Genomic DNA, 16,580 nt, shown 5'->3' with positions numbered 1-16,580 from the left:
GACATTAAAAAATTGCAAAATGTTTCTGATGATTTCAGAGAACGTTTACTTTTGAATCGATAAAATTAAGTGTTAATTATGATCGTTTTTCAGTTGAAATTTTTTGACAAAAGAGCAGTTTCACAGAAATCAAGTACTTTTGAATACATTTCACAAAAGGTGCTTTTCATCATCTTTGTCGAATTTCTTTTTATCATTATCAAAACTTAATTTACAGGATGTATTCCACCATATATGTTATTTGCGATAATAAAAGCATACTTTAATTAATGATTGAAAATTCAAAAGCTGACTTTTTTTATGATTCTTTTTGTGCTTATCCTCAAATGGGGTGGCCCGAATTAAATTTAATTTTGAATTGAAGCGGTTTATTAGAAGAAACAGTAAAAATAATTTCCAGTTAAAATGTTCACGAAATCCTTCCCTGAATGGCATAACATGGATCGTAGCCTTGAAATAATAACAACATGTTCCACAAAAAGGTATGCAGCATATGAAAGCGGTCATGGAAAGCCACTCACTGAATTTATACGTAAGCAACCAGCACAACAGATTCAAGAGCCAGTATTTCATTCTGAAGAAAAGCTTAAGCTAGCTGAACAAAATTATAAAGAAGTAGGCGATAAATTTGTTGATATCCGTTGTGAACTTGCAAAAATCCGTTCTTTAAATGATGGCATCAAATCGAATCGTAAGCATACACAACAACTTGAAGAACGCGCAAAGAAAACAACAAAAGCAGTTGAGAAAGCAGAAACAAAACTCGGTCAACTTCGATCATCAAAGCCCGGCTCTCCTGAAATGCAAAAAGCCCAAACGGAATATGATACTTTGGCTGAACAAAAGAAGACTGACATTGAGAATTTCGAACGAAGACAAGCACAACTTAAGGAAGAAGAAGACGAATACCGCCAAAACTTATCCAAGCTCATTATCCATTCTATGGACCTTTACGCCACGAAGAAGATTGCTTCTTGCGAATATCTAATTAAACTCTCCGATGAACTTGAACAATGTGGAAATCAAATATCTACATACGAAGACCCAAAGCTCGAGAGGATAAGGTCCAGGATAGAGTCATTGAAGTCAGAGCAACAGGCCGAGTAGTTATTAATAAACATTATGGCATTCTCAATTTACTCTGTAAACTTTGCAAATCTTCAACGTCATGTTCTGAATTGTTTAGGGGGTAAATGGGTGGTAAAAATTCAATACAGAGATTCGGTTGTAAATTCACTCAAAAATTTTCTAAAACTTACACAAGAAAGTTGTTGGAAATCATGAGAATATTGAGAGAAACAAGATAACGCCTGTGAATGACATGCTTGGATTTGAAGTGTATGGATTGGTTGGAAGTGATATTGCAATGTCAACGCTAACTTCACAGTCACATTTCTTTAATACAAATGACGTCTTCATGGCTAAAGATAAGGAGGCATTGAATAGGTTCAGAAAATATGTAGTAAGAGATGGATGTTTTATGACAGATCAGGAAGATCAATAAATCAAACAAGAGTTTTCCATTTTATGCACATCTTTACTTGAAGATAGAGACGCACCACTAATGGGAGTGGTTCCTCGAGGCGTTATTACATTCAGTGGTTATGGAGATGGTGCTTATCCACTGTGCGCAAAGAGAGAGAACGGAAAAGCAGTTTGCGTATTCAGAGCATTTACATAAACGTGATCAATTATCTTTTTGAGTTATTTTTTGATTTAAATGAATTATACAGATAAGTGCTTAATGATTAAACTTTTTCATGCAAAATTGCTTTAATGTTTGTTAACAAAGAAGTAAATAAATATTTATTATAAAAAAGTATAATTGCTTATACAAATTTTTATTTATTATTGTCATGGTACAAAGTTTGGCAAGTTTAAACTCAATTTTTAATCATAAAGTTAAAGAAATTAAAACTTATTCAAATATTAACAAAATGCCCTTCCTTGAAATCTTCTACATGTGGATTTTCGCCAACATTTGATATATTTGTAACAACAGAATATGTATTAATACCTTTATCTTAATTTTTGACAAGATTCGGGGCTAATTATGAAGAAATCTGAATGGAATCTACGGGTTAGACCTCGAAAATGCATTACTTTGAAAAAATGTATTTGAATGTGAGAATGTATTAGATTTAGTAAATGTATTTGTCTCGTAAATACAATGATTAATCCAGTGAATGTATTAGATTGAGTAAATATATTTGGTGGTGATACACATCCCGATAATATTGTAGTGGTTACTTGAAATCTTCCAAATGTGCCACCGTGAATTGTACAAATAACAAGACTTTAATATCAATCGAAAAATCAAGCATTTTCATATATGGTTGGTTCTGTTTCACCAAAAAAGTAAACACATTTAAGATTTATGGTAATTTACTTGAAAAAATCAAAAGATCAGATAAAAAAATTTAAAGCATTGGCAATTAATGAAATTTTAATAACAACTAAAGATGAAAATATTGAAATTTGAAATACTATAAGATTTTGGGCGAACTTTGTAAAAATGAGAAATGGTAAGACAAAATAGTAAATTGGCAATCTGCAGAACAACAGAATTATAAACTTGAGGCTGAAATTGAATGTCAAAAACTTGTTATTGCAGTAAACACCTTTTATTAAAATTAATTTTATTTATTGAATTAACTTTATTCAATTAAGATCTATTAATAAAAAAGCTAGATCTATGAGGAATTAAACGAATTGATGAATCAATTATATTATATATGTAAAAATTTATTGATTTTAATTATGTAATATGATTTTTTCTGACGAATTAAAACAATATTTAACCCAATTTTGAAAATGTTTTTGTAGATTTTTTTTTTTAGTTTGTTCATGTCGCTCTATCTCTCAGAAAATTTTTTCAATGAGCTCTAGAATATGAAATTGTTGGAAATTACTCAATTTTTTTAAACAAAACATCCAAAATAATTTAAATATATATTTGGTTTCTTTATCGAGAAGAATTTGAGGTGTCTATACACAAAACATTCGGAATCATTTTTGTCCAGCTGGTAAACAGCAAAGAAAAAAAATTTGAATTGTATGCATATACAGCCAAACAAAGCTCTGTCGATTCGAACACAAAAAATTTTTATATATGGTGTACATCCTAAAAATGGAATGTCAATCCAAGGACGAAAAACATGCAAATAATCTAGAAACATTGATATCTATTGAGCGTTTGATTTTTAATCTGACCAAAGAAAATATTAATGAATCTACAAAAGCAATCGTTAACAAATTTGATAATATTTATCCTATATCTTTTAATTTAATTATTATTCAAATTACTCACACAGTCATTACTACGAAAATGAACGATATTGATTTTTATTTAAATTTTCTTAATGAAATTATGTCATTAGAAGTAAAAATTAAAATTGAATTAAATATATTTGATTTGTATGCGCGTTATCTAATTAATAAACGCACACAAGAATCATTTTATATTCTTGAAAAAATGATTCAACGACATTTAATACAATCAAAAATTATCAAAAATATAAAACAGCTTTATTTTGCTCATTATATTCCAGAAAAAAAATTAAAAGATTTTTGTGAATTTAATGAATGTTTTTATGATAATTATGAAGAACTTTCAAAGAATGATTGGGAACTTCACAAGAAATATATTGAAGAAGGACATAATCCAAATGAAATTTCGAAAATAATTCGAAATGATGAAATAGAAAAACTTCAAGAAATATCATCACAACCAAATTTTGATTTTAATCAAATAATTGAGCCATCACTTTATGAAAGGTGTTCATTTATTAATAAAAATTATGAAGAAGTTACATTAATTGAATATGCAGCATTTTTTTCTGCAATTAAATGCTTTAAATATTTACTTATGAATGGTGCAAAAGTAAATAATGCAGGTAAATATGCAGTTGCTTGTGGAAATGAAGAAATTATCCATTTATGTGAACAAAATCATTCATCATTTAAAAGTGCATATAAAACAGCAATTGAGTTTCATCGGAATGATATCTTTTTATATCTTTATGAAAATAAAATAGAAGAAATTGATAATTTAGAAAAATTAGGAAAAAACTGTATTTTTTATAATAATTATGAAATTTTTTCATTTTTACAAAAAGAAGGAATGAAAATTAATGATTCTTTTATTGATGTTATAGCAAATAATGGAAATATATTTCTTGTTATAGATTTCTTTAAAGAAAACAAACTTCCTGAAGACATATTAGTTAACTCAACTGGATCATTTAATATTGAACTTGTTGAATATATGCTGAAACAAGAAGGAATTAATATTAATGCTAAAGGTATTTATTTGTTTTATTTGGTATTGATTTTAATAATTTTATATTTCAAAATAATATTTGGAAATTATTTAAATTATTTAAAACAGCAATTATATATGCAGTTGAAAATGGTCATACAGAAATAGTTAAATTACTTCTTAAACAAAAAGGAATTGATGTAAATGCTAAAGATATTTATTTGTTTTATTTTATATTTATTTTAATAATTTTGGATTTCAAAATAATATTTGGAAATTATTTAAATTATTTAAAACAGCAATTATATATGCAGCTGAAAATGGTCATACAGCAATAGTTAAATTACTTTGTGAACAAAATGAAATTGATATTAATGCTAAAGGTATTTATTTGTTTTATTTAATATTTATTTTAATAATTTCATATTTCAAAATAATATTTGGAAATTATTTAAATTATTTGAAACAGCACTTATTATGGCATCTAAAAATGGTCATACAGAAATAGTTAAATTACTTTTTGAACAAGAAGGAATTGACATTAATGCTAAAGGTATTTATTTGTTTTATTTAATATTTATTTTAATAATTTCATATTTCAAAATAATATTTGGAAATTATTTAAATTATTTGAAACAGCACTTATTATGGCATCTTGGAATGGTCATACAGAAATAGTTAAATTACTTTTTGAACAAGAAGGAATTGACATTAATGCTAAAGATATTTATTTGTTTTATTTGATATTTATTTTAATAATTTCATATTTCAATATAATATTTGGAAATTATTTAAATTATTTAAAACAGCAATTATTATGGCATCTTGGAATGGTCATACAGAAATAGTTAAATTACTTCTTAAACAAAAAGGAATTGATGTAAATGCTAAAGATATTTATTTGTTTTATTTTATATTTATTTTAATAATTTTGGATTTCAAAATAATATTTGGAAATTATTTAAATTATATGGAACAGCACTTATTAGAGCATCTGAAAATGCTCATACAGAAATAGTTAATTTACTTTTAGAACAAGAAGGAATTGATAATCAAGGATATAAATACAACTGATTTGGATGATAGAATATTTTCGAATTTTTCTCGTTAAGAAAATGTTTTTGCACAAGATCTATCGAACATTGTAGGCAAAAAAGTGTCAATAGGTTCACCAAATGCATAAACAAAAAGTTTCAAGAATTATTGTTTTCCCCAGCCAAACCCAGTCAATAATAACGAATTTTAGTATCTTTGTTCGACCAAATATATGATGAAAAATTTGAGCAATTTTAAGTCAATTTAGAGTACTTCAACTCTAAATTCCTCAAAATGTATCATTCCATCAAGAAGCTTTAACTTTTATTTAACTAATATTGTATATAATATGTCCACAAGGTATTGCATATTCAAGGTGATGTATTCTACAAATACACCAATCACAAATATCATTATAATTTTTCACATCTTCATCTGATATTACTTTTTTATTATTTTTCTTAACAATTCTGATTCTAAACGCACCAGAATTCATTACTAATGTAACATATCGTAATTAAACATTTTCTTCGATTACAATAATTAAAACAAAAGATTAAAAGAAATAATCGTTTAATACTCAAAGAAGATCCTTTCGCACTGTGTCTGTTGTCAATTCCTTATTCTTCTTCCTCTTTATGCATATGACGCACACCACCACAATGATTGCGACTGCCAGTGCACATCCCACAGTGATTAATACTATTTGCAGTGTCGTTAATCCTTTATGAGGCTTGTCAGTCGACAACGAAACTTTATCTCTGATACTGCTATCGATGTTACATACTACGCCCGATAACCCGTCGACGTTTATTATAATTTCGACACCATTTGGTATATTGAATTTATCATTTTGACCACTCTTAACATCTAAGGTAACATTATTATAATTCACAAAGAATTCGATTTTAAGGTTTTCGATTAAATTAATTTTCTTTGATTTGTTATTTGCATGAATGAATTCGATATAATTATTATATAATTTTATCGTTGGAATTGGAGTTTGAGAATTATTCATTTTAATTGAACTTAAAACTTTTAATTTTTGTTCATTATAAGATTCATAATCAATAATTAATTCATTTACATCCAAATTAATTAAACTATTTTCAACAAATGTAACATTCCTAAGTTCCATATATTTGAAGAAAACAGAAGTAGTATTAGTTAAACGAATGTTATTATCGATGAAATTAATATCCAAATTATTAGCTACTAAAGAAGGTTCAAATTTAGCTAATGAAAACAATGATATAGTATCAGTGAATGTAATTAAATGTCTAACATTCTTATTAAGTAATTCGAAGTTAAGTTTAAGTTGTGCTAAGAATATTATTGATGACATATAAATATCTTTATCAATATAAGTTACTCGATCATATAAATAAGTAAGTATTCCATAAATTGATTCATTTGATGAATAAGTGTTTTGTAATTCACAGACATCTTTAAGTGAACATTCATTATTATTACAGAAACATAATGATCCATTTTGATGTGGTTTGTTAATTGTTGATATCAAGAATTCCCCATCTTCAGGATAATTATTATGAATGAAATAATAATATTCTTTCTTAGCATCAAGTGTTGGTAATATATTCGTTGATGAGAAAAATGTATTTTGTGTTCGAGTAGAATATGCATTATTAGCTAATACAGGAATATAATTATCTGGTGATCCCATATCCCATAAATAAGAATAAAGATTTGAATTATCACGTGCTAAGTGGACAAGATATAATTCATCATATTGTGGTTGTGGTGAAATCTTTAAATGTTTTAATGTATTTGGCTTAAGTGTAATTATAGCTTTATCAATGTTATTCGGCATTTCTTCAATTTGAATGTTACATAATTGTCCAGTATAACCTGTCTTACATTTTAATAGACCATTATTACATTCACCATTATCTGATGATATACATTCTGTTGTATTTGTCATTATAATATATTTTGGATTTGTTGTAATATCAGTTTGTGTAAATGGTCCTACTACACTAACTACATAAGGTATTGTATCATTTTGTTCAATATTAACTTTAGTAATTACATGAATTTCATATTCACCTTGTTCAAGTTCTGATGTTTGAACAATAACTTTTTCATTTAATGTATAATGTTCAGTATCATTAATACGATTATTTCCAATATAAATCTTCTTCGATGGTGATACGACTATTAAATCTAAATCATAATAAATTGCTATAGGTGAAATTTCATTTAATCCTTTATCATATGAACTTAATACAATTCTAAGTGGTGTATTAGAATTAGTAACTTTAATTTTACCAATATGATGATTTTGTCCTTCAGTCATTTCAATATATTCAGTAAAACGTAATCCGAAATTATCACCTTCAAATGGTAATACTGTAGATAAATCAATTAATCCATGACCTAAATAACAATCAGGTGTATAACTTGAATCATTTCTTGAAGCAGATGCAACTAATAGTGATCTTAATAATAATGCATTCGCTTGTTTTATTTGTTCACCTAAATAATTACCACCTTCTAAATATTGTGCAATTAATGCTGCTGCACCTGCTGCATTAGGTGTAGCCATTGATGTACCTTCATATAAAAATAAATCATTTTCATAATCATCTGTTGATCCATGATTAGGTACTCTTGACGTATTATAATTTGCACTTGTAATAAATGAACCTGGCGCAACTATATTTGGTTTAATCACACCTAAAACTGTCGGACCAATTGATGAATAATAAGCCTTTGTAATATTCGAAGAATTTGTACCTTGAATTGAATCATATGTATATTTCATATTGAAATAGCCACCAACTGTTGATTGTAATGATTTTGTAATATTACTAATTAATAAACGTGATGCAAAAAATGAAGTAAAGAATCGATGATTCGTGAAATTATTAAATATTAATTTGGTGGTTGTGTCATAAAAAAGTGTGTTGTAATAGTCAATGCCTGTATCAAGCAAAGCAACAGTGACGTTTTTGCCAGTAATGCCTTTGCTTTCAAGATATCGTGGTGCAACTGTATTGCCATATGAATCAGTTTCAAGTGTGTACGCATTCTTTTGAGTAAACCCTGAGGCTACATTGTTGGCTGAGATGGGTTGTATATAAGCACAGACAAATTCAACTTCTTCGATTTCACAGAACAATTTAGCAACCTCAAGAGGTTTTTGCGTCTCAACAATAATGTGGTCAGGTGCGTGAACGAGAACTTTGAAGTCACGCTCTTCTGGTCGATGCGGAAAATTCACTTTGATATACAATTGAGTTGCATGTTCAATTTGAGAAATGTTCATGGGCTTGTCGTTCGGGCCAATAGGTGTGATTATAGCATTAACACTTTGCAAAAATGAAATTTGTTTAGGGGTCAAAAAAAGTTTATAAACATTTTTATAAACAAAACCCTTTCGTAAATCGATTCCTACTTCATTCAGTTGCTCGATACTTGGAGAATTAGGGAAGTATACGAATACCCATTGACTATATGATGAAAGTGCCCTTTTTTGACTGGTATCAAATGATATCTTCCCACCCATAACTGTGTTAAAAACATGAACTTCACTTGAAATGCACTGAATGAATGAAAAAATAAGCATTTTTATGTAACTTTTTTGTGAGGTTTAACGCACACAATTGACAAAATTATTTCAAATTTGGGTGTAACAATGGAAAATTTGAATCCAATCAAAAAACCGTTTGCAAACTTCACAGTCGCTTCGGTTGATCATATATCGATATATCGTTATCAGCTGATATTTATCAGTGAATCAAACCTCTGCTTACGTACCCCGAAAACAAGCAGATCATTAGATGCGTCCTCATGTAATTACTTCTTTAATATAAAATTCGCAAGCATTAAGATTGTGAAACTGAACTCCAACAAACAGATAATGAATTTTCTTTTTCACATATTGGCGAAAAAGATTATTCTGTTACATCACCTCGTATCTCATGTCAACCCGGTGATGAAACAACTGTTACTGGCGATGTTTTTTATATAAAAGGAGATGCTAAATTTCAAATCATTCCATACGATTTTAAAAATGAACCTGATTGGTCATTTCAATCATATCCAGTTGTTGATTCACCTGGCGAATATACTACTTATACTAGAAAATGGATTATTCCAGGAAATTCACGTAATTTCACATTTCGTTTTGTCGGAAGAGTTATTACCAATTTTAAGTTTAAATCTATAAAGTGGGATATAACTGGTCACTACGATGCGCCCACAATTCGAAATGTCGGACTTGAAAATTCAAACATCAAATTAACATATGATACTCTTTTATTAAATATGACAATTTATGATAAAACCACCCAACGAACTTGACTCAACGTAGACAAACTATTGGTGGCACTACAATAAATTTAAAAACTACCAGTAGTACAATTTCTATTGATACAATTACACCAGATAATCTTATTCACTTTAATATTGAACTTTTAGAGGATGGATTTCGATCTACAGTTGCTCTTGATAACAATGACTCCGAAATTCTTCCACCAGATTATCCGTTTCCATTTATTTCTTCACTTAGAGATCGTATTGTACTTCCATACTGTGAAGGCATCACACTTCCTGTTGATTTAACCGAACTTCTTGGACGTGATGAATTTTATTATAGTATTTATAGTTTATCAATGGCGTTTGTTGGTCAAACAAATGATCAAAGTTCAATGATAATAATATTTGAAACGCCTTATGATAGTTCAGTAGCCGTTGTCCGTTATAATGAAGAATATTTATATATTAAACCACGATTTAGTCTTGAGAAAGGACGCTTTTCATATCCTCGAAAACTTCGTTATGTCTTTTTAGAAGGAAATCATGTTTCTATAGCCAAAAGATATCGAAAATATGCGCAAGAAAAAGGATATTTAGTACCATTTACAGAGAAAATTAAAACTCGTCCAAACGTTGATAAATTAATTGGCTCAGTTAATGTATGGACTGTTGGTAGTTTTAATATTAATAAAATCAAATTATATACCGAAATGCAATCGTTAGGAATCGAACGAATATTATCATCAGGTGGAGGATCAATCAGTGAAGTTAATTATATGAATAATAATATGACTAATATCCTTTCAAGTTGATATGATATTTATCAAGATCAAATGGATCCTGAAAATATTATCAAAGGTTATGTAAGTAATTCGACAGCATATTTTTATGATGCATTTCCTGATGATGTTATTGTTGATGAAAATAATCAAATAATTACTTCATGGTCAGTAAATAATTTATCATGTCCAGCAGGTTCAACACTTGAAGAATGTCCACGAGTTGGTTGTGCAGTATTATGTGACTTAAGAGCGCCTGAATATGCAAAGAAGAAACTTGATAAAGAAATTTCTTCTGGTTATAACTTCACAACACGATTTATTGATACGACATTTGCATCACCTTATCGTGAATGTTATCATCCAGATCATCCTATGACTCGAACAATGTCATTAGAAGCACGAATCGAACTTTTTATAGGAATATACAAATCGTGGATTTGTTGTAGGAACAGAGAATGGTAAAGAACAAGCTATACCTAATTGCGATTTCTTTGAAGGAATGATGAGTCCTGGCGAATATAGAGTACCTAACTCTGGAAGAGATTTAGAAACAGTGTTTACTTATGTTCCTGAAGAAACTCAATATATGGTTGATGAAACTTTACGAATTCCCTTTGTTCGAACTTGTTTATCATGATTGTGTTATAAGTTATTGGTATTGGGGAGATCATAATTCGAAAGGAATTCCTCAATGGGATAAAAGAGATTTGTTTAATCGATTATATGGAACTCCGCCAATGTTTTTGTTTAATCAAACAATTTGGGAAAGATATAAAAATAGATTCGTTCAATCTTATAAAACTGCAGAAGAAATTTCTTATTTAACTGGATATTATGAAATGACTGATCATAAATATTTGTCTGATGATTGGAAAGTACAACAAACAGTGTTCGGTAATAATAGGGTTATTGTCACCGTAAATTTCGGTGATAAAAAATTCGGAGGTATTGAACCAATGAGTAGTACTGTCGTCGTTTATACAGATGCACCTCCTTGGGCAATTGCTGTAATTGTAATTGCTGCTGTGGTAATTGATGGAATAACTTTTCTTGTCCTTTTTATAATGAATAGAAAAAAAGGTGAAGAAAAAGACTCCAATGAAGATTAAAAATAATGTGACTTAAATAAATATTAATATAAATGATGGAAATTTCTGTATTTAACAGATCACATTAATATAAAACATACTTTCCACTGGTTTTCTGGTGTCTTTATTCCTGTATTTTATAATCTTCTATGTGTTACATATTTTCTTGCTTTACATCGTACAATTTCAAACATTGGTTGGGGCTATAGTCTTCTTTTTATTTTATTACCACATGTGTTTCCATTGGAACACTTACAAGTATTTGTGTTATTGCCACTAATGGAGAAATAAAAGAAGGCGGATGTTTTTATTTATTATCACGTACACTTGGTCCCGAAATTGGGGCTGCCATTGGTATTACTATTGTTATAGCGCATTCTACCTCTGTATCTCTTCGATTACATTATGTTTCTCTTCTTATCACAAATTTTTATTCATCAAAACCACTTTTGTCATCACTTTATTGGGATCGCGTTTTATGGGAATTTCTTTTAATTAGCCCCTTTTTCATTTAGTATTTTAACTATTTCTGTATATCCTTTTTCAGATGCTAACATAAGTGCTGTATCAAATAATTTATATAATTTCCAAATCATATTTTGAATTTTCAAATTATTAAAATAAATATCAAATAAAACAAATAAATATTTTTAGCATTAATATCAATTCCTTCTTGTTCAAGAAGTAATTTAACTATTTCTGTATGTCCATTTGAAGATGCACAAATAAGTGCTGTATCAAATAATTTATATAATTTCCAAATATTATTTTAAATTATCAAATTATTGAAATAAATATTAAATAAAACAAATAAATATTTTTAGCATTAATATCAATTCCTTCTTGTTCAAGAAGTAATTTTACTATTTCTGTATGACCTTCATAAGATGCTGTAATAAGTGCTGTGTTAAATAATTTAAATAATTTCGAAATATTATTTTGAATTTTCAAATTATTAAAATAAATTTCAAATAAAACAAATAAATATTTTGAGCATTAATATCAATTCCTTTTTGTTCAAGAAGTAATTTAACTATTTCTATGTAACCAAATTGAGATGCTAATATAAGTGCTGTATCAATTAATTTACATAATTTCCAGATATTATTTTAAATTATCAAATTATTGAAATTAATATCAAACAAAATAAATAAATATCTTTAACATTAATATCAATTCCTTCTTGCTCAAGAAGTATTTTAACTATTTCGGTGTAACCAAATTCAGATGCACAAATAAGTGCTGTTGCAAATATTTTCAATAATTCCCAAATAAAAATTTTAAAATATTAAATTATTGTAACAAATATCATATTAAACAAATAAATATCTTTAGCATTAATATCAATTTCTTTTTGATTTAAAAGATATTCAACGAGTTCAATGTTCCCTAATTCGGGAGAGTATGCAAAAATATTTTTTGGAATTGGATTTTCTTTCAGAAAATACTTAATGAGATAAAGATTTCCAATTTTTACCATATTATTGAGAATATTTTCATTTATTTTCATTCCATTTTTCTGTAAAAACATAAAAACTTCAATGTTCCAAAACATAATACATAGAGAGCCTAATTTTTCTATATCATCAATTTCGATAATTCTATTTTCATAAAGATAATTAAAAATATCATTTCGATGAAATTCAATTGCTGTTTCATATGCATCTTTAAATGATGAATGATTTTGTTCACATAAATGGATAATTTCTTCATTTCCACAAGCAATTGCATATTTACCTGTGTTTTCTACATTTGCACCATTCATAAGTAAATATTTAAAACATTTAATTGAAGAAAAAAATGCTGCATATTCAATTAATGTAACATTTTTTTTATTAACAAATGAACATCTTTCATAAAGTGATGGTTTAATTCTTTGATTAAAATCAAATTTTGGTTGTGATGATATTTCTTGAAGTTTTTCAATTTCATCATTTCGAATTATTTTTGCAATTTCATTTGGATTATGTCCTTCTTCAATATATTTCTTATGAAGTTCCCAATCATTCTTTGATAATTCTTCATAATTAGCAATGATTTGGTTAAAAGAGCTAAAATTTTTTTGTTTATAAATTTCTTCTTTAGACATATAATGGATAAAATATGGATTTTCCTCATCTTTCAATATTTTTAGATCAAGAATATTATTTTCATACATTTTCAAAAGTGGGTAATATAATTTTTGCTCGTAAATTCCTGTGTAATTTGGATCGAGGTCAATAAATTTTGCAAAAAGAAGAAAATTAGTAAAAACATCAAAAATTTTAGATTTGACTTTATTGGTTTCTTGAAATTTTTCAATTTCTTTCATAAAATTCAAATATATATCGAAATCATTCTTTTCAATAAAAATACATATAATAACATAATGACTCATAACAATATTAAATGAATATGGATAACTATAATCAAATATGAAAATAATTGATTGAGCTGCTTGAGAAATATTTTCTTTATTTAAACCAAATATGATTTGTTGAATTGATTTAATGATTTTCATTTCTTTTGTTCCTGGTTTTTGATTGTTTTCTTGTAAGTTACTCTTTTTCTCCAACATGAAACAAAAAAAAATGTCAGTTTTAACTCCCCTCAAATCAATTTGCCACACGTCATCTCATATAAATAGATTTTATCAAAGGGCTATGAAATGTAAAGGGAAATAGGCTGAGAAAAAAATTATTACGTTTACAAGCTATCATTTATTTATGGTAATCTTTAATTAAAAATTTCTTGAGTGTAAAAGCAAAATTTTTTATAGACATTATAAAGCATTAATTTAATTATAATTTTTTTTCATTCTTTGTGTGGAATATATAATATAACAATGTAAAGTTAATAGAGCAAATGCAAGTATTGCTTTCTATTCTAGAATTAATAATACAACTACTGAAAGTCTTAAACCTACACATCATATGTAAATAAGGTGCTCCCCAACCTGATACTTGTATCTTTAAAGCGGAGCCTAAAAAAAACATAAATTTTCGAAATAATTTTTAAATATAAAATCTCATAAATGTAAGTATTATAACAATAATAGATCTTTAATAAACAATAAAACTTTTATTGAGGAGTTACAAGATTTATAACAAAATAAATAATATTACAACAAAAAATGTCACTCATAAAAAAAAGTAAATACAATAAGCGATGGTTTACATAGCAACATATTAAAAGTTAATTTATCTTCATAATTTTTTATATGTTACGCTGAAAGTTGTTTTTCTTTATCCTGAGGACAACTACAAAAAGGACACAAAATAAGAATTACATCCAGTGCAAATGAAATGACATACAAATAAAAGAACGCTTCGATGCTTGAGTGATATTTATTACATGTTTCTTTATCAAATCGCAATGCTTGTGTTTGGATATTTCTGATGCTTGAACACTTATTTGGTGCTGAATAAGCAAAGCAGCATATATCTGATGATAAATTGAATAATAGAATTAAAAATAATATAATTAAATAAATGTGGTATATCCTACCAGGGATTTTTTGACGGATTTTGATTGGAATAATCAAGAAAATTATAATAAAAAAGGCAAGAACAATTGGTGACACCCATGAAATAGTAGTCATAACATATAAAATATACAAGTTGTAACAAATGTTTTCAGAATCTAATGAGTAATCATATCTAATTTTACTCCAATGTATTCCAGACAAAATAGTAAATGCAATGCAACAAATGATAATTACTAAAATAAGTATAAAAATAATAACAAAATATGAAAGAAAAATAGCGCTTACAGTAGGTGAAAATGTAATACTCATTTCGAAAAAAAAACTTTGAACATATCTGAAGAAATCACTTTTCATGTCAAACAAACTTTATCAAAAAAATTGATAGTCGGCTTATGTTAAGCAATGAACACAAATTCCAAGGATTTGTAAAACATGAGTCCTATTATGCTTTGTTGCAAAAAATTCTTATCAAAAGTATTTTTTTTTTATCATAATATCCAATATGAATTTCAAGAATAAATGTTTTAAAACAAAATAATTTTTAAATCTCATTTTGAAATACTGTCAATATTTAAAATGTACTAAGCAATTTTATATCAAGGAAAATGATAGTGAACATTTATTTTGTCATGTACTCCAAGTGTGTTATTTTCATCCATGTTAAAAGTAATTTTTTGTGTTTCCGACAAGTAAACTTCAAAGCAATTTTTTACAGATGCTAATAAAGAAGAAAAAATTGATCTTTTATTAAAACTTACTTACATATGCAAGTGTATATTTCGTCACTAAAATCAGAAATTTTATTTACCAAATCGTGCATTCAGGGGTCATATTAAGTTTTTCCTGATAGAAATTCATCTTTTCTTCGGAAGGTGCCACTCCAAAATCGCCTTCTGAATACACTCTTATTAATTCTATCAAAGCGAATCGATCATTCTGCTTTGCGCCATTTTCCAAAAATTTCCAAAATTCGTTCATTATTTGGTGGGTTTTCTTCTTTTAACAATTTTATAGCGACATCTAAAAATTGGAAATTTTGGTTATCGAACATAAATTGACATAACTCCAAAGCTCTTTTTTGGATTTTTGGCAACATTTCCTTTCCCATTTGCATAAATTTTAATTAAAGTATCAATAACTTTATAGTAATTCATTTTAATTAATTCTTCACATATATCGACAGCTTTTTTGTACATTTTGTTCTATTCCATTACCATTTAAATATATTAATGCCATGTTATGCATTGCCATTGTGTCCCCTTTCTTTCTTGCCATTTCGAAATATTCTAAAGCTTTCGGAATATTTTTCATTTCTTCATCTTGTGAATAAAGTACACCTAAATTATAAATTGCATTTAAATGTCCTTTTTTAGCAGCAGCTTCATAATACTCGGATGCTTTATTTAAATCCTTTTCGACTCCTTTTCCATAATGATACATAACACCTAAATTAGTTAATGCTTGAACATGGTTATTACTTGCTGCTTTTTGATATAATTCTAAAGCTTTCTTTTTATTTTTTTTTTTTCCTTCACCTTTTTGATACATTAAAGCTAAGTTATAAGTACAATCATCATCACCTAATTCAGAACCTTTTTCATAATAATATATTGTTTTTTATGGTTCTTTTTCCCTATATCTTTCAGCTAAATTTTTTCATCGAATTT

The 16,580-nt window shown here is 27.3% G+C and overlaps 3 protein-coding genes across 3 annotated transcripts; 2 read left to right on the top strand and 1 right to left on the bottom strand.

Moving 5' to 3' along the window:
- Positions 1-438: 438 nt before the first annotated feature.
- GO595_000051 (uncharacterized protein) lies at positions 439-1,107 on the top strand (the record flags this gene model as incomplete). The annotated part of the gene is made up of 1 exon (XM_067918299.1): positions 439-1,107. One exon carries the CDS (start codon positions 439-441, stop codon positions 1,105-1,107), a length of 669 nt encoding a protein of 222 aa, XP_067779506.1.
- Positions 1,108-5,876: 4,769 nt separating this feature from the next.
- Positions 5,877-8,825, bottom strand: GO595_000050 (Clan SB, family S8; the record flags this gene model as incomplete). The annotated part of the gene is made up of 1 exon (XM_067918188.1): positions 5,877-8,825. One exon carries the CDS (start codon positions 8,823-8,825, stop codon positions 5,877-5,879), a length of 2,949 nt encoding a protein of 982 aa, XP_067779505.1.
- A 1,585-nt stretch (positions 8,826-10,410) lies between these two features.
- GO595_000049 (Carbohydrate binding domain protein) lies at positions 10,411-10,821 on the top strand (the record flags this gene model as incomplete). The annotated part of the gene is made up of 1 exon (XM_067918076.1): positions 10,411-10,821. One exon carries the CDS (start codon positions 10,411-10,413, stop codon positions 10,819-10,821), a length of 411 nt encoding a protein of 136 aa, XP_067779504.1.
- Between the last annotated feature and the right edge of the window lie 5,759 nt (positions 10,822-16,580).

Source organism: Histomonas meleagridis, assembly GCF_020186115.1.
Source record: "Histomonas meleagridis strain 2922-C6/04-10x chromosome Unknown contig_1, whole genome shotgun sequence".
NCBI classification, from domain to species: domain Eukaryota; phylum Parabasalia; order Tritrichomonadida; family Dientamoebidae; genus Histomonas; species Histomonas meleagridis.
This window is presented reverse-complemented; position numbering and strand designations above follow the sequence as displayed.